Raw genomic sequence first — 26,535 nt, 5'->3', positions numbered from 1 at the left:
ATATATATATATATATATATATATATATATATATATATATATATATATATATATATATAAGTTGTTTTAAAAACAATTAACAGTAATTAAACCAGTCCAGTCTAATGGAGATTATTATTTGCAGGTAAATTAACCATAGCAGGTGCTCGCCTCAGTTGTTGAAATTGAAAAACAATTTATATATATATATATATATATATATGAATTGGTTTTCAATTTCAACAACTTAACAATTTATATATATATATATAAATGTTCGTTATGATGGGTCCCATCATAACGAACATTTCTGTAAAAGTCTGAGGAAGCTACAGACGGCCAAAAAACGGCCGGGTAGCTGAAACAATAATGTAACTTAACAGAAAGATACCGTAATAAAAAATAAAACGCATATTTGCTCTACAACAGTATTGAGCACTTTCTTCAGTTTTTATTAATTACCATTTATACTATATATATATATATGTATATATATAAATATATATATATGTATATATGTATATATATAAATATATATATATATATATATATATATATATATATATATATATATATATATATATATATATATAAATTGTTTTTCAATTTCAACAACTGAGGCGAGCACCTGCTATGGTTATTTTTTTTAATGTTGACCTCCGTACGAACTGTTCGCGTGAGCTATTCTACATATTTATCTTCATATGTTTTTTTTTTTTTTAATTTTTTGACTAAAAATCATAAAACTTTCAGTTTCATGCTATGCATATGGCTAAGTTTTGAATGAATTTCGTAAATAATTAATTCAAAACGCATTGCAAAAGCAAAAACAAATAACACCTACGGAAATCGCGATATATCCGAACAGTCGTTCGAGATGGACAAGTGGTAACAGTTTAGACTTCTTACTATGGGGTCCCGATTTCGAATCTCGCTAGATTCAGTCACTATGATGCGTCGTAGACGACGGAACACGTGTCAGTGGATATTTATATTTTAAAAACAATACATATGCTTATTGGTTAAGGGAAAGTTATTCCCAACTCGCATTTAGGTAAAAATGCACTTTCGTAAATAATAGAATTCATTCAAAACGTATAACGTTTTGAATGAATTCTATTATTTACGAAAGTACGAGATTTTTACATATATATATATATATATATATATATATATATATATATATATATATATATCAAGCACGTCTGATTGAACACTCAAAGTTATTCCTTTTTCCGATATTTTTGCATATTTTTTCCATTCGCTGTTTCGGATGTTGGACCATGTTTACGATCCAATTGAAATTCCTCACCCCTCCAACTCCTTACCCCCTTTCTTTTACCATCCTCTCTCCCCTCCCTATATCCATATATCTCCACCCACGCCTACCTGAATCTGCTACCCCCCCACACTACAATCTAATGTATTTTAATCTTCAAAACTTAAATAATGTCGATACCCGTCTCCCTCGTCCTTATTATCTCTTACCCCACTTTCATTTTTCTTTTTTTTTCTCTCGTATTTCTTCTAAATCACCCCTTCCAAATACTAACAACCATTTCTGTAAGGTCTGACGAGGCTGTTGGATCGTAAGCATGGTCCAATATCCGAAACATATGTAACCAAACAGATAAAACGGTAATAAAAAAAATAAAACACATATTTGCTCTGCAATAGTATTGAGCACTCTTCAAGTTTTTACTAATTATCAGTTTTACTATACATATATATATATATATATGTATATATATATATATATATATATATATATATATATAGAGAGAGAGAGAGAGAGAGAGAGGGAGAGAGATAGAGAGACAGAGAGACAGAGGGGTGCGAGGAGGAAGATGTGTACTTAAAAATAATTACCATTCGATAGATTCCATTGTACATGCAACCACAGGAAGTTATGGGGACACACTTTGTTCCGCTGAGAATTGTACCAGGCTTGCATATACATCCTTCTGTATATTCATGCGTACAAACCGGCGTGGGATTTGTGCAGGTCGGTTGACAAACACTGGTTCGTTCAGAATAGACTTTGTCATGAGGACATTGTATCGCTAAGAAGAAAAAAAAAATTAATTGAATTAATAATATTAAATTATACTAACGAAACATTGGTAATTTCACACCGCTTTCTGCATCAGTCTTCATAATTCACTCTTAATAGTAATATTCTTTCTGATTGTGTTTATATTATTAATAACATTTTTTTTTTCACCTATTGATGAAAACAAAAATAAAGAAAAACTTTTATCGTGTACTTACTTGTCAGGGTATAAAGATGTTATATTCCAAAAAATCACAAAAATTTATCAAGCATTTTTTTTATATTTAAGAAAAATAAAATTTGACGATTTTTAGCGATTAAGTATTTCTTCATGGCATTAATGAACCCTTGATTGTTAAGGGGGAGATAATCAAGGATGGATTTCGAATTTAATAAAAAAAAATGACGACTGGTTTCTGTAGCATCGATAAATTCATAAATAAAGTAATAAATTTTCATTTTCTTTAATAAAAAAAAACAAAAAAACTAGTTGATCAAATTACGTGATTTTTAGAATATGCCATCTTTGTTCTTTGACAGTTACGTACACTATAGAGACTTTTCTGCACTTTTCTTACTTTTAAGTATCATGATAAGTGCAACGCTGAATCAGCATAAAAACATTCTTCAAATAAATAAAACAACTTCATTTAAAATTGTAACAATTTAATGGGTTTTTAAATAATACATGTTCTGTGTTTTACCGTAAAAAATATTTGTCAGCTCAACAGTCTTTAATAATCATTGAAACGATGTTCATTCTTTAAATGCATTTATTCAAAATTAGATTGTTTTAGTCGTAAACAAATAAAAAGGGAGATACCATTAGAGCACACTTTACTGCTTATAAAAAATATTAAATCCTACTTTTTTTAAGCAGAAACATGTAACGTTGAAGGTACAAACAACCAAAGGAAATAACTAAATAAAAATCCGCGGCGGCATTGTTGTTTTTCTTTTTTATAAGAAGTTTTTATTACAGTTACTTTCGTGTCTCGACACTGGTTAAAATGTTTCTCGCTGTCACATTTCACCTTTCTCCGACCGCACGCCGGTCACAGCCGGCCCATTATCGTCCTCGACTTTACACGTCCCTTTTCTTCGAACCGCACTTTATTATTTCATTATTTCTACTGTTTTTTTCTTCGTGCACACTTGCTAATTTGCATATGAGTTTTTTTCGGCTACTGCTGGTGATATTTCCCACACCTATTAGGTTACAACACCACATAGATGTAAAGAAGTACCCTAAAGCAACGAAGTTTCTCCTCAGCTCAATTGTTAATCCAACAAAACTTTTTGTCTTGACTACTACTACTACTACTACTACTACTACTACTACTACTACTACTAATAATAATAATAATAATAATGATAATAATAATCGTCGACCAGCACAACTTCGGCGTTGCCCGGTCAATATCTAACATTTCCATAAAAAAGACAAAACGAAAATAATTTTGTCATTTATTTATATATTTTTAAAAATAATTAACCGAGTTTTTAAACTGACTTTATCCTGATAACAAAAAAAATTTGAGGTCAATTTGTGATGTTACGTAGTCGGGGTTTGAGTGTACCTGTCACTATTCTCTATCTAGTGGCTCTTTACTATCTGAATTTATATTTTTGACCTATTTGAGTTCTTTCCGTAATAATCTAGGTGTTCATATGCGTGTGTGTGTCGTGTGTGTGTGTGTGTGTGCGTGCGTGTGTGCGTGTGTGTGTCATAAATGTATTCGACATACCTGATTTTCAACTATGTCTTTGATCTTGTGGTCCACCCGGGTTTCATCTGTTCTTGGAGGGAAGCTGTAAATGCATTTTCACTCCAAAACGATGGTTGGTTTTATCTTAGTTTTTATTCACTTTCCAGGCGTCGAACGCAGAGAATGGAACATGAGGATCTTTGCTTGTAGTTAATTCTAATAGTCTCCATTTTAGAGACACGTCATCCCCCCAAGGGGAGGGGGGGGGAGAAACAACCGTTAACCCGCGTCCGCTCTTCTTTACGTCCAAATTCCAACTCCAGTCTATGTCCAGCTAACCTGATCACGTCCTTCCGGTCGACTATTTTTAGAACTTCCGGTGAAACTTGCCATTTTATACCTTAATATGGTTTGACAACTTTTCTCAAAACATAGCTTCACATCTCATTTCTTGCTTACCTCACCGGTTAGATAGAGAGATAGATCAACAGACAAATGAATAACAGATAATTTCTCGTGTTCCCAACTACATAACATTGATTCAACAGGTTAGATGTATTTAGAAAAATTTTTTGTATAAAATTAAAAATGAAATGAATCATAAACTTACAGCAGTGCATCCGGGATCGCCATTCAATTAACAGACCAAATTCTTCACATTTCGTTGCCAATGCTTCGTAAGAATTAAATGTTACCGTTTGTTGTAGTTTGGGCAAATCTTTGTTGGAACAAACGTCGATAACGCAAGATTTGTAATAGTATTCGGCATCGTATCCCAACATGGATAAACAGTCCTTGAATATACCATGCGTATTCTTCAATTCGTTACATACTTTCGTCACTCGCGGGTGGCACTCTGTCGTAAAATCGACAACGTTGCAACTAAAAAAAAAAGAAAGAAAAAAAAACATATTTCAAATATTTACCTATAACATGTGCTAACATGTTTGGCATTTTTTTCGAAAACAATATATAACAAATAAATATTATCAAAAGCAAGATAAATTACTCTTCTACATATCTGGAAAGTTTTTTGTGGTTTTGCTCACACTAAAACGTTTATTCAGTTCGAAAAACATATAGTGTCGGCCGTGAATTTACCCCCCATCCCAAATATTTAAAGTTTTGATAATAATTTAAAAATAAAAAAAATACACAAAATACTGTTCTTTCTTTCTGATCTTCTCTGACCATCCTTGGAACAAACTATGCGCAAATCTTCCGCATCTTCAGTTCCTTGCGAATAATTGCATATGCAGCTTCCACACTGACATCACACTTTGCGCTTATTGTCTCTATAGACACACGACGGTCCTTATCGATGAAATTTTTTATTTGGCCAATCAACTCTGGTGTTCTGACTTCTTTACTTCTCCTACATCTCTCCTCATCACTCACAGACTCTCTGCGTTCCGTGAATCTCTTATGCCACTTAAGAACTAATGCTCGATTAAAGCAAATAGTCCAAAACCAGTCTAAAGTATTCCATACGTTTCTGTAGCATTTTCCCCAAGTTTAAAACATAATTTTATTGCACATCCTTCTTTTAAAGTGTCCTCACGTCCAGATTGCATTTTTGAAATTCACCAGCTGTGACAATCAGGCTCTAGTAGGGTGCATTCAAATTCCTGCTGTAAGCTTCTGGGCTTGACCATTACTCTTGATCTTAAATGGAACACGTATATCAAATCTGTTGCCAAGGCCGCTGGAAAAATGGTGGGATCTTTCTATCGATCCAGTAGATATCTCACTGCTGCTGCTATTCTCTACCTATATAAGAGCCAGGTACGTCCAAGGATGGAATACTGTTGCCACATCTGGGCAGGAGCTGCTAGAAAGGACTTGATAGAGTTCAAAATAGACTTCGTAGCCTCGTAGGAGATGTCCTTTTCTCCTCCTTGCAACCTCTATCTCACAGAAGAGATGTTGCGAGTTTGTCTCTGATGTATCGTTATTTTCATGGAAAGTGTTCAACTGAGCTTCAATCTATGGTCCCCCCTCGCCAAACTTTCACAAGAAACACTCGTCTAGCTGTAAACACTATCAATAATTTCCCCCACTCTTTATCTGTGCCTAAACCTAAACGTAGATTCCATGAACAAGGCTTCTTTCTGAGAACTGCACGCCTGTGGAATTGTCTTCCGTTTTCCTGCTTTCCGGCTGACTACAATATGGTTGTGTTCAAGTCTAAAGTAAATAAGTTCTTGATGAGTCGTTCCATATAAGTTATTAAATTTACCAAATTTTCATTACTAATGATTACTATATTGACCAATTTCTACTGTACACTCTTTAACCCTTATCCTTGAATGGCCTCTGGGCCTTGATAATGTGGTGATGCCTTTGTAAAAAAAAAAAAAAAAAAAAAAAACCTGTTCATTTGAATCTGACACTATAAAAATAGGTACGTCATCTCATAAGATGTATAGCAATAACACACTAACGTACGACAATTTTAAATGCCTGTATAAAGTCTTGAAACTTATTGAAGACACCTCGTATATTCAACAACGCAACAGGCTGAGATTCGAAACCTGACGGTTTGGTCAGCAGTCGAAACATCTTACTATTTCTTAGATATGCTGTTAAGTTCGTTAAAGAAAATATGACAACAATTCGAAATTCAGTCTAAGATTAAAAATTAAAACTATTTAATTTATACCTTGTGTGGAATACTTCAGTGTCATCATAGACCTCATAACTCTGACCGAGCAAAGAAAATTTATTCAGTTGTGACGATACATCCACACCGGAACTTGTCCTAAAATCGTCTTGAATTCCGTTACAATCTCCGCACAGTCCTGTTAGTTGTCCCCTGTATCTGCCAGGAACATGGACGTAGATTCGGTGGCGACCATCAAATACGACTTTCACGCCAAAACTGCTTTCTACTGTGATCCATCCGGCTGAATAACTGGCCGAAAATCCCATGTAATTTGTAAGAGGAAGCGTCATTACTTCGCCATTTACCTGAGCAAAGAAAAAAAGGTGAGAATGATACTGAAAAATCATTTCTTAGCCCCTTTCTTTTGTTGGAGGAAGGAAAACCTTAGATAAAGTTAAAACCTTAGATAAAGTTAAAACCTTAGATAAAGTTAAAACCTTAGATAAAGTTAAAACCTTAGATAAAGTAGACAATGTTAGAAAAAACATTTTCCTTAATTTAACTTTAGATTAAATAGTTTTATTCTGCATTAAAAAAAATTCCATGCGCACACACATAATTTGGCATTAAAAATTGTGTGTGTGTTTTTTTTTTAAATAACCATTGATAGATTAGCTGGGGGGAAATAAATTGTGCATATCTATATATCTATAAAAATGAAATTGTCTGTGAGTGTACATTTCTCTACCAAACTACTCTGTCAATTTCCAGTCTACAGACTCGAGATTTGACATAAGGGGTATTGAGATTTGGGAAAATCTTTTTAATCAGTTTTCGGCCAGAAATTTGGTTGTCGATGGGTCAAAGTTCAATGATTTGACCTTTGAAAACTCTACCAAATTCCTCCGCCAATTTTGGGTCTAAACACTTGAAATTTTAGATGTAAGTTCCTTGGACACGGATTAAACTTTTTAATTTGAGAAATGTTAAGGGGTCAACATTGGGGTTACGTTCAAAATAAATATTTACATCTGCGGTCTCTACCAAATTACTCAGCCAATTTTAGGTCTAAATATTTGAAAATTTACAAAGAGTGTATTCAGATATAGGGTAAGCTTTTTAATCGTTTTTTGACCGAAAATTTGGATGCTAAGGGGCCAAAGTTCAAAAGATTTTACTCTCTAGCAAACTATTCAACCAATTTTGGGTCTTAACATTTGAAATTTTACATAAAAGGTATTCAGACATGCAGCAAGCTTTTTAATCAGTTTTTGAGCGAAAATTTGGCTGCCAAGAAGTCAAAGTTGAAAGAGCTGACCTTTGCAGACTCTATCAAACTCCTCCGCAAATTTTGGGTCCAAACACTTGAAATTTTAGATGTAGGCTACGTGGACATTAATCAAACTTTTTAATATATATATATATATATATATATATATATATATATATATATATATACGTATGCACATAAATGTATGAACAGTAGATAGGGCCCGAGCAAAGCTAGGTTGAACTGCTAGTTTATTGTAAAGGAAATAAATTAAACATTAATGCATATTACGGTCATTAGTTTGCAAGTGCTAATTAAAAACATAAACAGAATTTTTTTAAATGAAAAATTGAGGAAAACGAATTTTTATAAGAAAACATGTTTATATCTACAACTTTATAAAGATATCATAGTTAGTTTCAATCAGTAAGGAGTCTTTATTAAAATATTATTGGGTGCAGAAAGCAAAGTAAGTAATCACAAAGCCCAGTGATGTGTGAGTCAATATGTTCATAGTGGGAATAATATACGCATGTAAGTAATATATGTATGTGGGTGCATGACATTGTGTATGTGTGTTGATTTACCTTTTCTTTTTGGTTCGTGTATAGCTGTGTGTAGCAATTCATTTCTGTTCCCCGGATCCCCTCTTATGTGTAAGACTATGTGCAGGAGATAAAGGCATGTATGTGAGTCATTGAAGATTCTTTTTCGCCTCTTTGCCTCCTCTTCTTAATTAGAAATAATTGTTCTATATTAATGTATTAAATCTGTAATAATTAGCACCATTTTTTGAAAATCAACCAGATTTGTCTTTGACACAACCGTCAACAAAACCGTCAACAAAACCGGAAGTTCAATTTTCTCTCCTAGGGCAATAAATCGTGGGTTTGAAATCAGCATCAAAATGAGAAAAAAAAAGACATTATAAAAATAAAACTTGTTTAGAAAATCAAGAGAAAGTGATCAACTTTAGCGAAAACACAATATTCCAATTTCCCGATGTTGAATACTCTGTCTGACTGTCCACTGTGAAAGCCCACCCAAAATGACATTGATACATAGTTTCCTTCCATTTACGTATTAGTTGCCGATGGCTTGGAGGAAAGACACTAGCCTGCTTAGATGGCTTTGTTGAAGTTTTAATCTCCCGACCAGCAGTAATTATCATTTCCTGCACTGATGCTTGCATAAGCATGAAACACTAGTGTCTGTAGGAATTAAAGTGGAAATATCTATTAATATATATATATATATATATATATATTGTAAGTTATGAAATATGTATGGCGATTAAGCTACACTGAATATTCCGCGTTTCATCCACTCTAGGACTCTTCAGGCTTATACGCGAATTCTGTGGTTGTTTGTCGTTTTTATATGCGCATCTTCTATTGAGATTTTAGTTAGCCAATCAGCTTTCTAGTATCCACCGCGCCATTCTATCAGCCAATGAGCATGCGTTTATCGGACAAAGGCCTATTTGACCTCTGGTTGACCTGTTCCTTTGTGTGTGCTCTATTTAGCCTTTTTACCGATAAAATTACCGATAAATTAAAAATTAGTGATAAAGTTGGCAAATTGAAACCTAGAGAGGCATACATTCTGCTTAAAGACCACAAATGGGACTTTAATAATAATCCCAGCACCCGCTTAATAAACCCAACTAAACCAGAAATAGGTAGAATTAGCAAAACAATACTTTCTAGAGTAAACAAACAAATCAAACATGACCTAGAATTAAACCAGTGGGCAAATACTGCAGAAGCAACCACCAGGTTTAAAAATATAGAAAACAAAGAGGCATACAATGATATATCCTCGGAAAAAATCAACATCATTAGAACATGTAGAAAATCAGTTCTAATAAATAAGAATAACCAATGGATAAAAATAAAATGAAAAATTCGTTTGATTTGGCGATGGGCGCCATGGATTCTGCAGAGACATCAGATCTTGTGGGATTATTCATTCTATATACCCTCACAAGCATATTTTATACTACGGATATCGGCCTATATAGAGACGACGGACTAGCTATAATAAAAAACTCCAACAAAGTGAAGGGAGATAACTTTATGAAAATCATACACAAGGAAATGAAAAAATTAGGCCTAAAAGCAGACGTATCAGCTAACATAAAAATAACGAACTTCCTGGACGTCACGTTAAATTTAGATAAAAACACATATGAACCCTACTTAAAAGATAACGCTACTCCAATATACGTAAACCTTAAGTCCAATCACCCAACATCAATTATAAAACAGATTCCGAACTCGATCGTAAGTAGACTCAGTAATAACTCAAGCGATGAAAATGCATTTAACAGGTCAACCAATATCTATGAAACTTCCCTAAAAAATAGTGGATGCAAAAATATCGATATCAAATATAAGCAACAAAACACCAATAACTATAATAAAATTAAAAATAGAAGAAAAAGAACTATAATTTGGTATACGGCCCCAAACAATCAGATGTTAAAAACAAAACTTGGCAAGAAATTTCTAGATCTCATTGAAAAACACTTTCCCGCAACCAACCCTTATACAAAATTTTCAATAAAAAGACCTTAAAATTATCCTACAGTTGTTGCGAAAATTTAGAGATGATAAGCAAAGCACATAATAACAAAATATTAAATAAAAACAATGTAAACAACAACAAAATAAACAATAAAAAATGTAGACACCATGGCAAAAATAAAACTAACACTAGCAGAAATAATAATAATAATAATAATAATAATAATAATAATAATAATAATAATAATAATAATAATAATAATAATAATAAACCAACCCCGGACAAGAACAACCATACTATAAATAAAAATACTAATAACGAACAAGATAAATGCAACTGTAGATCCTCACACTTTGCCCATTTCAAAATAAATGTCTAACCAAAAGCGTAGTTTACCAGACTACAATATTTGCGAAAGAAAACCCGAATAACAAGAAATATTACGTAGGTATGACTTCCTTAGATTTCAAAACTCGATATTATGACCACAAAAGTACATTCAACAATAAAAAACACCGTATTAAAACAACACTAGCAAATAAATACTGGGAACTGAAGGAAAGCGGACATTCGCCGGTAGTCGAATGGAAAATAATAAGACAAGCTACCACGTGTAGGGACCTAGCGACCCATGTAGATTATGCCTTCATGAAAAATTTGCTATCTTGTACTTTAAAGAACCCCAACATCTATTAAACTGTAGAAGAGAAATAGCAAACAACTGTGTTCACAAGATAAAATTTACTCTAGGATAGCGATACAAAATAGTTTTAAAACTAACAACAAAAAAAGAAAATAAACAAATAAATAAATTAAATAAACATGAATATACATAAACGATCACACATATATGTATGTATGTATATATATATATATATGCATATATGTATGTACACATATATATATTTATATATAAACTAACATAAAAAAAAACACTAACCTAGATTTAAAACAGATCAAGAAACTAAATATCCAGGCTAAATAGAGCACACACAAAGGAACAGGTCAACCAGAGGTCAAATAGGCCTTTGTCCGATAAACGCATGCTCATTGGCTGATAGAATGGCGCGGTGGATACTAGAAAGCTGATTGGCTAACTAAAATCTCAATAGAAGATGCGCATATAAAAACGACAAACAACCACAGAATTCGCGCATAAGCCTGAAGAGTCCTAGAGTGGATGAAACGCGGAATATTCAGTGTAGCTTAATCGCCATATATATTTTATAACTTACTAACTAGCTCTACGTACGTATTGAGCACTTTTGAAGTAAATACTTAAAGTTTACGCATATATTTATACTTTCGTATATTAATTTTATGTGAGTAAATTAAGTATATATATATATATATATATATATATATATATATATATATATATATATATATATATATATATATATGTTAAGATTTTGTTCCTTAGAAGCGCTGGTTGAGTTTGAATAAAATGAAATACGTATTATATACGTTTTTAGCCAAAACAACGCATTATTGCAAAATAAACAGACCTTTATTTTGTTTTAAATTTAAATTGAAATTCATGAATATATTTCGAAGCAAAACTACATCTTCAGTATGTCTTTCTTTTTTTTTCGCCATGTTGTTGTTGGAGCAGAGAATAAGCAAGTAGAATCCCGTTTGTTGTTTCTACGGTAGTTATATATATATATATATATATATATATATATATATATATACATATATATATACCCCTCTCTCTCTCTCTCTCTCTCTCTCTCTCTCTATATATATATATATATATATATATATATATATATATGTGTGTGTGTGTGTGTGTGAGTGTGTTATTTATTTATTTATTTATGTTTTTGCAATACGTTGTGAATGAATTCAATTATTTATACGAAAGTGCATTTTTACCTAAATGCGAGTTATTAATACTTTTCCTTTTTACCAGTGGAATATACATTGCTTTTTTTTTTAAATATAATTATCCACTGGCATGTGTTTCGTCCCGATTTCGAACCTCGCTAGACTCAGCCACTCTGACGAGTAACTGGCCAAGAATAATGTACTTAATCTGTAGAAGTTAGCTACATCTTTTAAAAATAAACTGGATCTGACGTTCAATTTTCTCTCCTAGGATAATAAACAGCCAACATCAAAATTAAAACATACAAACAAACAAACAAATAAAACCCAACATATTACATATATATCATACATGTTATGATTAGGGTAGATTCCATAAGAAAGTCTAAGAAAAAATGATTTTAATTTTTCATTGGAGCAAATTTTAATAAATTCATCGTATAAGACGACTGCTAAATCACAAAACCATGTTTGTTTAGCCTAAACTCCAGATTGTAACACCCAGCACTTTGAATGAAATTGTCATTTAGAGATTCTGACTTAATTTCCTGACCGGCAGTTCGCGCATAATATTGTTTATCATGGTTTTTACATCACTATTAATACGTAGTGCCGCGATTACTGAACCTTCAAGACGTTCCATTTTGGCAGGAATCAGTCTCGATAGACTGTCTTTATGGGCTAGTTATTTTGAGGGGAGAAATTTAATTGCAAAATTATAGTTTAGCACAATAGTTTCCCATCTTAATAGTCGGTTCGCAGTGAATGTTGGAAGTCCTTTTTTTGATCAAAAAAAGGATATCAACGGCTTATGGTCGGTTTGTAGAAAAAAATATCTTCCGTACAAGAACCGGTGGAATTTTGAAACTGCAAATATAATTCCTAGGGACTCTTTCTCGATCTGAGAATAATTCTTTTCCGCTGGCAAGAGAGTCCGTGATGCGAAAGCAATAGGCTGTTTTGAGCCATCCGGCATTCGATGGAGCATGCACGCCCCAACGCTATATTGACTAGCGTCGCTAGCTACTATTATGTCCAACTGCGGGTTGAAATGCGCTAGGAATAGTTTTGAAGTCAGGATTATTTTTATTTCTTGAAATGATGTCTGGCAATCTTCTGTCCACTCCCAAACCTTATCCTTTTTCAGCAATTCATTAAGTGGTGCGCGCAATTTGTGCATATTAAGGATGAACCACTGGTAATAATTTGCCAAACCTAAAAAAAACTCCACAATTGAGTTATGTTTACTGGTGCCGGCATTTCTTTAATAGCGGTCGCCCTATTTGGGTCTGAGGGTCTGCCATCTTTATCGATTATTTGACCAAGGTATTTGATTGTTTGTAAAAAGAACTCGCATTTATCTGCTTAGATCTTAAATCCATAATCTTGTATTCGACTGAATACTTGCCTGATATGTTTTTCATGTTCCTCCCTGCTTTTTCTCGCTATGATAATGCCATCAAGATATTCGATTGCGGTGTCCAAGCCGGACAGCATAGTATCCATTACTTGCTGGAATATTGCGGGTGCCACCTTGATACCAAACGCGAGTCTTTCGTATCTGTACAAACGTCGATGAATGTTAATACAGAGGAGGTTAGCGCTATTGCCGTTTACCGGAACCTGTATGTAAGTGTCGCTTAGGTCGAACTTAGAAAAAAACTTGCCTATTTAATTTCGTGAACACGTGAAAGTCTTATAAGGATCCGTTGAGTCCGGTCGCAAAGTCGGCGCAAACGCGAATTTCCCCGGCCCTTTTCTTTACGTAAACAGCCGGAGCAGTCCACTCACTATATTCAATTTTAGCCAGTATACTGATGCTTTCTAATCTGTCTAGTTCCTAATTTATTTTGTTCAGGGAAGCGAACGGGACATTAAGTTTCTTTTTAAACACCGGTTGTGTGCCAGGTTTCAACTTAAAATCTGCGGCCAATTTTGTACATCTCCCCAGGCCAGGAGTAAATACGTTTGTGAATTCTTTTTTAAACAAGTTATAAGTTTCTCCGTTTCTGCTGGGCGGGTATCTATTTTCTTGCAGAATGTGGATATAGGAAGATCCCAGAGACGAAACTCCTCCATGCTGTCAGAACCGAACAGGTTCTCACTATCTTTTAGCACATACAATATTAGTTTTTTTGTTTCCCCCCGTAAAGTGACGCTTGTAATTAATTCACCTTCAAAATGAATTTTTGTACCATTAACGGCCGTTGCCATTCTGTTAGTTTTTAACATAGTCGGCTTTCGTAATATTTTCCACGTTTTGAGATTTATTATTGAAAGATCCGATCCACTGTCTAATTGGAATTAAGTAGCCTTGCCGAAAATGTTAACCGTTACATATTTGCGTAGATTTTCATTTACGACGTCCTTAGTTCTGCTTTGACGTACACGGCTTCTATTTTGAGTTTTCCTACTGTGCGAACTTTTATGACCTATCTTATTGCATAAATGTCATCTTTTTGTTATAAATGGGCAATTCAATGTATTCCACCACATCTGAAACAAGCGCTCGGTACTTTTTGTTTTTCTAAGCTTCGGTGGTTGGTGTCTGTGTGCCATTTCGACGTTTTTTTCTTAGTTACATTTTTATATTCACGATGCCGGCTTCGATATTTCTTGCATCTTTTTTTATAATTTCTACTTTTTGACAATCCTCAGTCAATTTTTGAAGTGTTAAGTACGGTTCATTTTCTAATTTTGTAAGGACTCTGCGCCTGATTTCCGCATCTTTTCCCGAGGTTAACCCTTGCGCAAACAAAAAACATTTTAAATTGTCTGCTGTTAGTTCAAACAACTTAAAGTCATCACAGTGTTAGTTCACTACAGCTGTGTAGGTAGCAAACTCGTCATTATCGTCTTTTACCACATTCAAGCATCTCCAACGCTTATGGAAAAGAGACGTTTTCGGCGAGAAAAGTTCTGTTAACAAATGTATATATATATATATATATATATATATATATATATATATATATATATATATATATATATATGTGTGTGTATGTGTGTGTGGGGGTGTGTGTATTTTTTTCAACAGTAACTGAAGGTAAAAAACAAAGTTTATTTTCATTTTTGTCATTTCGTTATTTGTTGAAACCAGTCCTCTATTATAAAGACAGGTAATGGGTTGCTGTGCACCATGAAGAATCCCCCAGCTATGGGCAAATAGCCCTACTACCTTGTGGATGCCCAGGGAAAGGCAAGGGCTAAGGGAGTAAACCCCGACATTTCCGTTGGAGTCTGCCTGCAACGTTGAGAGGGGGTGGGCTCTGATAAATGGACAAACCAAGGTTCTCGTATTACCTACCCAGGACTGCACCTGGTTATCCACAGCAGACGCTGTAGTAAACCCAACTAGGTGCAGAATGCCATTGTCTCAAGAGACAGAAGGTTGCTATCATGTATGTATGTATGCAAATAGAACCCCGGGATACGGCATTAAAAATTAGTAACAAAATACAGTACATTATATAATACACATGTATATAATCAAATAACATTATAAATAACACCGTAAAATGGGGGAAAATACCGTAACAAGGAGCCGAAAAACATCGTATTCCGCACCGTAACCTGAAAAAAAAGTATTTTAGAGCCACTGTATCCCGGGGTTTTTCTTTATGTCTTTATTCAACTATTTAAAATTATCTCCCTTTGAAAGCTTTGTTAATATACATTTTTAATCTAAAAACCTTGTGTTTAATGATACTCTTGAATTTTTCTGAATTTTGGAAATGAGGATAGATTATTCATATTATTTGGATTCTTCAATATTCTTCAGTTGTTTGAAATACATTATACATTTCACTTACACTGATTTCATTGTCAAGCAATAATCTGATTGTAGCACCGTTGATTTTGAAGTCAACCAGTCGAGTATATGACATCCACGTGGTGCCTCGGTGCTCGTTCTTAACCTCTACAGCAAAATACGGTAAATCGGACATGTAAGTCGAAGTGGCCAATGTATATTTACACGCTCCCATGAAGTGGATCAATTGACCATCGAATGTTTGGTAGTGCGGACCGCCCCAAACTGAACACTTGCAACCAGAAGCATCTGAAATAAAAAATAATATTTAAGAAAGGTGCGAACCAATTAGATAATATTTTTTTGACATATGAAATGAACAACCATATTAGGGATGCTGTGTTTATTTTTTTATATTTCAGTCACGTTAAAAAGAAATAAATCTAATAGAGAAAGATAGTTTGCTTGAAGCATTGCTGGTAAATAGTTATGGAGAAATATAAAAAGGCTATTGCAATGCAGGGAACCGACTGTTGTATTGGTGCGACGTATGAACTAAAATGGACAAACGAAAGAAGGTTTTATTTTATAATTTCGTATATCCATTTATTTTTCAAGATAATTGCAATATAAACGAGTAAATATTTGATATTTATTCACTTTCCAGGTGTCGATCGCAGAAGAATGGAAATAGAATATCTTTGCTTGAGTGGTTAATTCTATGTCTCCATTCTGAGACATGACAACTCCCTCCCCGGTAAAGTGGGGACGACCTGTTAAACCGTCCGCCCTGCTTAACGTTAATTAATTTAGTCGTTAATTCAAGGTCTCCATTCTAAGATACGTCAGCTCCCTCCCCTTTCGCCCTGCTCAACGTCCAAATTCCAACTCCAATGTCATCTCCAGCTTACCTGATCACATGGTAACATACACGTATTTCCGTCAGCTGATCAGATGCTTCCAGTAAATTTGTCTATGATATGTTTTTATTATATTTTTACAATTTTTATCAACATTCTTCATATTCATCTCTTGTTTATCTCTCCAGTTAGATAGATGGTTAGATCGATATATATATATATATATATATATATATATATATATATATATATACATATATCGAATAACTAGATAACTAGATCGAAAGATATATCAATAATATACATAAATAAATAGATAGATCGACAAACAGATAAATAGCTGTATAAGAACAAGTAACAGTATAAATAATGTAAAAAATAAAAGAATGCTTGGCTTATGATTGTCGTAGTCGTAGTCGTCGGCAGCATTGTGGTCGCTGTGGTGGATGTTGCCGTCGCTGCCGTCATCGTTGTCGTGATGAATAAAAAATACAGGATACACGTTCGTATTTTGTTAATTGTTTCATGCTATTGTGTGTTTTTGGTTTCTGTTTTTGTTTGGTTTGCCCGTAGAAATCGTAAGTTAAAAGCAGTAAATATTTGGGAGCTAAAATCGGGGGAAAAATAAATGTATATGGAACACAACTAGTAAAAAAACTCACCAAGGTACACGTAGCGTTTTTGTCGTGGTCGTCGTCATGGTCGTCGTTGTCGTCGGCATGAATATTGAGAGTGAGGAAAGAAAAAACATTGGTACATAGAAGAAAACAATGTGACGCAGTGTTGAAACCGTAGAATGTAATGATTTTGCTTGTTGTAGTAATAGAACTAATATGGAAATGTAATTGTAGCAGAAACGTAATAATTTGTCTAGTAACGACGCCATGGTTATAAGTCACTAACTGTTCGTTTATGAATAGAACTGGAATATGAGAATTCCGGAGCTAAGCCAATCAGAATAGGCGGACGTCGGTAGGGGAGATATTATTCATGAGTAGGATTACGTGAAGAGTAGGTTATGTTTATAATAAGCAGTTACGGGCGGCGCAATCAAAGTATCGTAGGAAAATCTAGAATAGGCCCCGGTGTCAATTGGTTGTGGTGAGAACACTAAATATTTAGAGAGAAAATAGGAACTACTTCCTCTGTAGATGTTGCGATTGTGATAGTGTCACTCGTCGGATAGAATACAGTGATTTATTATCACAACTGAATGTGTCTGCAAATGAGTTCGATAGCTATGTAAAATAATGCTTATTAACGTATATTTAATTAGTATATTGCATCTGTTATTGCAAACCTAGGACACCTTTGTTCAGAGGGGATTTTCTGCAATCATTTTATTACAGAGTAGAAGATTGTGTTGTCTTTCTGTCATATTTAAAAGAATACCAGCACACTGATATATGAAATATAACAATATATATTTATTGTTGGTGAATTGCTAGGTGAGAGATGCACGCACGAATTCTCGTGGGATCCAAATCATCAGCAAACCAAGGTATCTTTTCCGGTTTTCATTATATAACCGTTTGTGACGACCTGAAACGTTCCTTTGGAAGGGCATTGTCACTGTAGCCACACCAAGGACGTTTTATCGGCTATTGTTGTTTCACTGAATTGACCTAACTTTGGTTTGATTTGATTGCACCTGTGTAACGTTTTATCGAATATGAACTTTCAAATTTAATTGATCCTTTTTTTGACAACAGATCAAGTTTATTGTTTCTCTTCATGCAGGTGTTTGGTGTTAGATTAATAATTTTTATTCAAATAGTGTTTTGGTGCATTCGATAAATATTTTATGTCGTTTCTTACATTTGTCGTTAGGCGCACGTCTTTGTCAAAATGATTTCTCGGTACATACAGCCTAGATACATAACACTATGACACCATAATAACCAGCAATCGAAGCCCTTCCCGAATTCGCTTGGATTATTACTTGTTCTAACCGATGGTCGACTTCCTGCGCTCGCGATATCTCAATAATGAAAGTTTATTAACATCGTATTATCTAAATCTGTAACGATTTATCTATTACATACGTATAATTGTGCTTGTTGCATTTCTACGAAGATGCTTGCAGCTCATAAATATATACACTCTAGCTTGTTCCAGCCATTTGACAATCAAACAGAAAGAGAGTTTCATAACAAAACTGTTTTTTTATCTTATTATCATTTTGCCTGCAGTAGTCGTCAGACGTATCGAGCAAGGGGTAAAGGTGAGGTTGGAGTTGACAAATTAATAAAGTAACGATCGTGCGTCTCTCTTCGTCTCTCACTCTGTGTTATTTTTGTTGAACCTCTTGCTTCTATTGACAAATTCTTTATTTGTTCTATCAGGCGTCATTATATGTGTCAAAGTCCGACATGGTATTTTCTTTGTTAGCCTGGAATTTATGTTTGCATGATCTCCAAGTCCCGCAGTTTAGTACACCCAGAAGGTTTATTTAACAACCGCATTGTACTATTGACTAGTGCGTGAAAATGTTTCAGAAGGATGTTTACAAGAAGATATCTCACTACTGATGCAATTCTCTAGCTGTATAAAAGCCAATGATTCACAGGCTACACGAATTAGAACAAATATTGAATACATTGTCAAGACTGCTGCAAAGAAAGTGAGCTCCCTCTACCGTATTAGAAAATTTCTCACACCTGAAAGCATCCTATATCTTTTCAAAGCCACAATTCACCCATGCATGGAATATTGTTGGCACATCTTTGTTGGTGCATCTACCATTAGTTCCCCCTCTTAAACAGGGTCTCAAAATATCTCAAATCTAATAGGTTCTGTACTGTAAGCCAAACTTCAACCTCTGTCCCATCACTGCAATGCCGCATTCATGAGCTTATGTTACAAATATTTTGTGCGCTGATGAATTCATAGCATTTGTGCATCTCTGACGTACATATCCCGAGAAACTCCACAAACAGCAAAATCCCACCCCTTCATTTCTTTTCTTGGATTGCTAGACTTTGGAATTTCCTCTCTGTTTCCTGCTTCTCTGAGTGTACTAAAGTGCTGAAGGTTTAATGTAATGTGAACAGTCATCTTGTTGCTCAACTCTTTTTAGACATGATCCCAAATAGCAGCCACTTACATACCAAGAGTAACTTGTTTGGGGTGAAAAAGTGTAAAAAAATACTGTGTTCACTGATACGATATTTGATATACAAACAAATCAAAAATATGATATTTATATTCGATCAGTCATAACAGCTGAAGAAAATTATATAATACTGGCAGAACCCGTGGAAATTCCACGGTAGTTGAAAAATTTAAAACACATTATAAATAAAATAAATAACGACGAATTAAAAAAAAATGTTAGCAAATTCTTTTTTAACCTTTTAAAGTTAAAAATAAATTTAGATTTTTTTAAATGAACACATAATACATTGTTTTGTTTTCTTTTGATCTTGTTGGTTGGTTGGTTGCCTTTGTTTTACGGCATATCAACCCTTTTCAGGCTATTGCATGCCGAATCCAGTGGTTTTGAAGAACAATTTTTTAATAAAATATATTTGTTATTTTCAGGTCGGTTTCTATTTAACCCATAGTTGGGACCCTAACAGGTACTACCACTCCGGGTCAGAGTGGACCTGGGAGCAATGGCAATTAAAGGGTGGCTCCACACTCCCCAAAGCCCGTAAGCTGGGGCCTAACCACTGGATATAGTTTAAGGTCATATCCAAGATAATTAAGTTATGAAGCCAGTAGAGAAATGGGAGTGTAGTAAAAAAAGGGAGAAGAGAAGGAGACTATTGTTTTTGTTTTGGGCTTTGCAAAGCATGACTTAGGTGTGCAAATAACTAAAAAGAAAAACAAAAACAGAAAGGTGTTAATGTAGGTGCATTTGTGTCGGAGTTATCTTCCGACAGCCTGATCTGGTTGCACCAGTCTTTTGATCTGAATATTTTTATATAAATTTCATATAAATTATAAAGGAACAAATGTCAATTCAATTGCATATTTCTTTAATTCTTAAAAAGAATCTATAATAAAAAATACTTACCGTCTCAACATGACCTTTTAAAAATTATAATCCTAACTCTAGCCCTAGCCAATTTGAAACTGTAAACAGACAGTCATGTTTTTTATGTTTACTTTTTGAAAATTTTTGGAGAGGAAATTGTTTATATGATTTCGTATAGATAAAAGAACGACTATAAAGGGAGGTAATTCGTTTTTTTTTGCATTTATTAATGTTTGCGATGATGACGTTTTCTGTGACACTCGACGTACGTACAAGTAAATTAATATTTAAATAGAACGTTCGTTTGTTTTTGTATCTAAAATATTAGAGGTTAAGAAGAATACCGTTTCACCCTTGTTACTTACGTTGGTCGCATAGTTTTCCTGTGAAACCGTTTTCGCATTGACAGGTGAAAGAACCTTCATCGTGTGGAATACACGTTCCGCCATTTTTACAGGGATACGTGCAGCATGGATCGACTGAAAGAAAGATAATATATTGTGTTAAATGTTTGAATAAAACTAAAACTTAATCGCCGACTTACACAATATTTTGCACGAATAATCTTTGAAAGGAGTGGTATGTTACAGAATACAAATGTTATTACTACTACTACTACTACTACTACTACTACTACTACAACAATATATATAATTAATTTTATATTACTACTATTATAGATATAATCTATCCCGGGTTACGCTGACATCTTGGAAATTGTGACTTTGCTGTGCAGGTTAGTTAGTGCAAAAAGAGTTCAAAGGGTTACGGTTGAGATATCATTTAGTTCGTGTGAAAGAAAACGATGCACAAAATAGAAAGAAATATATCTTTTTCGTTCGCATGTAAGTACAGCCTGCATTCCGATTTTGGACGAGATAGACGTGTCAACTGAGACACTAAAACGCGTCGGAGAAAACGCATGAAAGTTGACAATGCGATGCTACCCCCTCCCCTGTTCACTTGTAGGCAAATAAAGAATCCATGTCAGAAAATCGGCGGTATGTTTTCGTCAGATGTTCCATTCCAGCATCGATCAATGACAGGAAGAATCGTATCCCCAAAGAGAAGACCAAAACAAGAATGAAAAAAGAAGTATCGTGACTTTACACATACTAGAGGTGACACGACAACATCCATAGACATGTATACATAGACAGACGATCACGGTTGTGCACACACATACACATGTAGACATACATAGACACGTAATAATCAACAAAGAAAAAACTACTATTCCCTCCTCTCCTATGACATTGTTACACACACACACACACACACACATATATATATATATATATATATATATATATATATATATACTAGCCAAAGAACCCGTCGTTGAATGGGTTCAAAAACAGCCTACAGAAAATGGACTCGTATTTATGAAAGTATGATAGGTTATAAAAAGGAAGGGTTGTAAATTTGAGTTGAATTTGGGGGTATCAAAACCAAAGCAAAATATGATGAAAGTAAAAATAAAATAGATACATCTCATAATTTATTATACCATACCTGTTTACACTGAAAAACTTTAGAATTAATGATTTATAATTAATGATTTATAATTAATTATTTACAATTACTAATTTACAATTAATGAGTTACAATTAAGGAAATACAATTAATGATTTAAAATTAATGATTTAGAATTAATGATTTAGAATTAATTATTTACCATTAATAATTTACAATTAACGATGTACACTTAATGATTTACAATTACCGATTAAGAATTAATGATTTAGAATTAACGATTAAGAATTAATGATTTAGAAATAATGATTTACAATTAATGAATTAGAATTAATGATTTAGAAGTAATGATTTACAATTAATGATTTAAAATTAATGATTTAGAATTAATGATTTAGAATCACGATTCACAATTAATGATTTACAAATAATGATTTAAAATTAACGATTAAGAATTAATGATTTAGAATTAATGAGTAAAAATTAAGGATTTAGAATTAAGGATTTTCAATTAATATTTAAGAATTAATGATTTAGAATTTATGATTTGCAATTAATGACTAAGAATTAATGATTTAGAATTAATGATTTTCAATTAATAATTTAGAAATCAGGATTTACAATTAATTATTTAGAATTAATGATTCAGAATTTATTATTCAAAATTAATAATTCACGATTAATGAGTTAGAATTAATGATTTTCAATTAATGATTTACAATTAATGAGTTAGAATTAATGATTTACAAGTAATAATTTATAATTATTTAGAATAGTTTACAATTAATGATTTAGAATTACTGATTATGAATTGTTGCTTTACAATTATTGATTTAGAATTATTATACAGAATTAGTGATTTACAATTAATAATTTACAATTAATGATTTATAATTAATGATTTAAAATTAATGATTTGCGATTAATGATTTAGAATTAATGATTAACAACTATTGATTTAGAATTCATGATTCATAATAAATGAGTGATAATTAGTGATTTACAATTAATGATTTAGAATTAATGATGTTGAAAGACTGATTAAGAATTAATGATTAAGAAATAATATTTACAATAACCAATTTAGAATTAATGATTTACGATTAATGATTTAGAATTAATGATTTAGAATTAATGATTCACACTAAACGTTTAGAATAAATGATTTAGAATTAATAATTTACAATTAATTATTTTGAATCAATTATTTAGAATTAAAGCTTTAGAATTAATTATTAAAAATTAATTATTTACATTTAATCATTTACAATAAACGATTTACGATTAATGATTTACTATAAAAGATTTAGAATATATGATTTAGAATTAATGATTAAGAATTAATGATTTACAATTAGTTATTTACAATTAATATTTAGAATTAATGATTTACAATTAATTATTTAGAATGAATGATTTAGAATAAACGATTTAGAATTAATTATTTAGAATTTATGATTTATAATCAATGATTTACATTTAATTATTTACAACAAACGATTTACCATTAATAATTTACTATAAACGATTTAGAATATATGATTTAGAATTAATGATTTAGAATAAATGATTTAGAATTAATGATTAAGAATTGATGATTTACAATTAACTATTTACAATTAATATTTAGAATTAATGATTTAGAATTAATGATTTACAATTAATGATTTAGAATTAATGATTTACAATAAAAGATTTATAATTACTTAATTAGAATTAATGATTTACAATTAATATTTAGAATTAATGATTTACAATTAATGATTTTCAATTAATGATTTACAATTAACGATTTACAATAATGATTTACAATTATGATTTAGAATTAGTAATTTATAATTAATAATTAACGATGTTTAATTAATGATTTAGAATAATGATTTAGTATAAATGATTTAGAATTAATGATTTTGAATTAATGATTTTGAATTAATTATTTATAATTTATGATTTAGAATTAATAATGTAGTAATAATGATTTACAACTAATGATTTACAATTAAAGTTTTACAATTAATGATTTAGAATTAATGATTTACAATGAATGATTTACAATTAATGTTTTACAATTAATGATTTAGAATTAAGGATTTACAATCGATGATTTTGAATAATTATTTAGAATTAATGATTTACAATTAATAATTTAGAATTAATTATTTAGAATTAATGATTTAGAATTAATGATTTAAAATTAATGATTTACAATTTATATTTTACTATTAATGATTTAGAATTAATTATTTACAATTAATGATTTACAATCGATTGTGTTTATTAATTTATATACAATTAATGATTTATAATTAATGATTTACAATTAATGATTTACAATTAATGATTTAGAATTTAAGATTTAGAATTTATGATTTACAATTTATGATTTAGGATTAATGATTTAGAATTAATTATTTACAATTAATGATTTAGAATTTAAGATTTAGAATTTATGATTTACAATTTATGATTTAGGATTAATGATTTAGAGTTAATTATTTACAATTAATGATTTAGAATTAATAATTTAGACCAATTTTATGGTTGAATATCGGTAAATATGTGTTCATTTTTGCATTAAATATCAACCCTTATGAATTTCTGTGTTTTGAGTAGAAACGATATCAGTTCGCCGTACCTGATAATAACAAAGGTTCATAAAAAATATCAATGGAATCAACTCAGTAGTTTCCGATAAATAATGAAACTTTAATACTAATCCCTATTATATAATAGGGTTATAATAACCTCTATAATAATGTTATCTAATAGATTATATAATAAACCCTATAAAACTTAATTCGTTGCATCTCATAATAATAAGGTCCATAGAAAATTGTAGTCGGATCAGCTCAGCAGTTTCCAATAAAAAGTGGAATGGACAAACAAACAGACAAACAGACTAAGAAAAATATTATATAGGTAATTTTTATTCATGAAGATACTGACACTGTGCATGTATACTCACGTTGAGACACCGGTTATCGTGGCATCACCGAAGTAAAACGTTGATACTAATCAGTAGCAAATGTGTGGCCATTTGAGAATATCAGGTTCTGTATGTAGGAGGACGTCGACACTTCCAACAGAGATACAAATACGACTGCGGATTGCTTGTGAATTTCACTCTCCTATGACATTTATTCCTTGACAGGATGTCGGTTCATCACACGTAGAGTTAATGCCGCTTACTGTCCGTTCGACAGGTATTTAGTTGGCGATTAAGGGCTCCTCCAGTCTTTGACAGACTATGGATACCCACGAAGGGGTGCCTGCGCATATAATTTTTTTGTAGTTGGAGGTGCGCAATCTCCAACCACACCTCTTCTGAGTCGACATTGTTAAATACCAGTGGCAAATGAAGTGTATGTACAGGACGACTGGAAACAAATGCCGAGATAAGCGGAGAGCACATGCAGCGCTTAGAATTCCCACATGGTCACCCATCTGGTACTAATCAGGCCCAACGTTGCTTAACTTCGGTGATCTGACGAGAACTGGTGTGTCAACGCGATTAGGCCGTATAGATGGTGATTAAAAAGACTATAGAAAATGCTATACATGTAATCAGTGCTTACCTTCATCGCATCGTAATCCGATGAAACCTTCCGGGCATTGGCAAGTAAAAGTACCCAATTCTCCTCTTACGCACGTCCCGCCATTTTTGCATGGAAATCTGGCACACATGTCGACTGGAATGCAAAACATGGACGATTAACATGGACTACACTCAACGATGATCCGTATTTTCAACAAATATGATTTTTTGGTACTAGTGCACTTATTGATCCGTGCTGAAATAATAACGTTATTACATAGAAAGCCATTTTAAACATGGAAAGAGGAGGATGCTTTGTACCTATTCTGTACTTTAACCTTACAATTTAATAAAAACAGGTATCATAAAACGTGAAAATATTATTTAAAAAATAGCGCAGATCAATAAGTGCACTAGCATTTTTTTAAAATTCACAACAAACATGGCATAGTGCGATTGAAACATACGGGGCTACTATGATTAGGACTCAGATTTATGAGGAATCTTGTGAGGAGCTTTTTTTTTTACATGAGGGTCACCACTTATCAAGGCCCGGAGGCCACTGAGGGATAAGGGTTATTGCGTGTACAGTAATCAATGATATAGTATTGTAGTAATCATTCGTATTGGAGATTTGATATGGTGAAATGTTTCAGTTGGCAATACTCTTAACATTTAATTGCTTCATTAAGTTTTACAAGGTGCCTTCAGTGTTTCCACACATTTTTGAAAAAGTATGTCCAATTTCATTGATAATACACACATAAAACTATTACCCTTCAAAGTAATCTCCTCTGGCTGCAATGCACTTGTTGTATCGCTGTGCAATACGATGTTTGTTCACATTACATTTAAAATTCTGCATGATAGATGCTCCTGGATATGACCTTAAACGATATCCAGTGGTGAGGCCCCAGCTTGCAGGCTTTGGGGAGCGTGGAGCAACCTTTTAA

At 32.5% G+C, this 26,535-nt stretch overlaps 1 protein-coding gene across 1 annotated transcript in view; it reads right to left on the bottom strand.

The window, feature by feature from the left end:
• The window catches only part of LOC145240378 (alpha-tectorin-like), a 67,260-nt gene that overhangs the window by 1,320 nt on the left and 39,405 nt on the right, over positions 1-26,535 (bottom strand). Inside the window, exons 11-16 of the mRNA XM_080103959.1 lie at positions 25,623-25,736; positions 20,937-21,050; positions 15,791-16,038; positions 6,404-6,711; positions 4,352-4,623; positions 1,849-2,042 (exon numbers count right to left, since the gene is read on the bottom strand). Coding sequence (XP_079960085.1) covers positions 1,849-2,042; positions 4,352-4,623; positions 6,404-6,711; positions 15,791-16,038; positions 20,937-21,050; positions 25,623-25,736 — 1,250 coding nt within the window. The remainder of the gene's footprint in view (positions 1-1,848; positions 2,043-4,351; positions 4,624-6,403; positions 6,712-15,790; positions 16,039-20,936; positions 21,051-25,622; positions 25,737-26,535) is intronic.

The sequence above is a fragment of the Euprymna scolopes genome, chromosome 19, assembly GCF_053919585.1.
Source record: "Euprymna scolopes isolate OS-2025 chromosome 19, ASM5391958v1, whole genome shotgun sequence".
Lineage (NCBI taxonomy): Eukaryota > Metazoa > Mollusca > Cephalopoda > Sepiida > Sepiolidae > Euprymna > Euprymna scolopes.
This window is presented reverse-complemented; position numbering and strand designations above follow the sequence as displayed.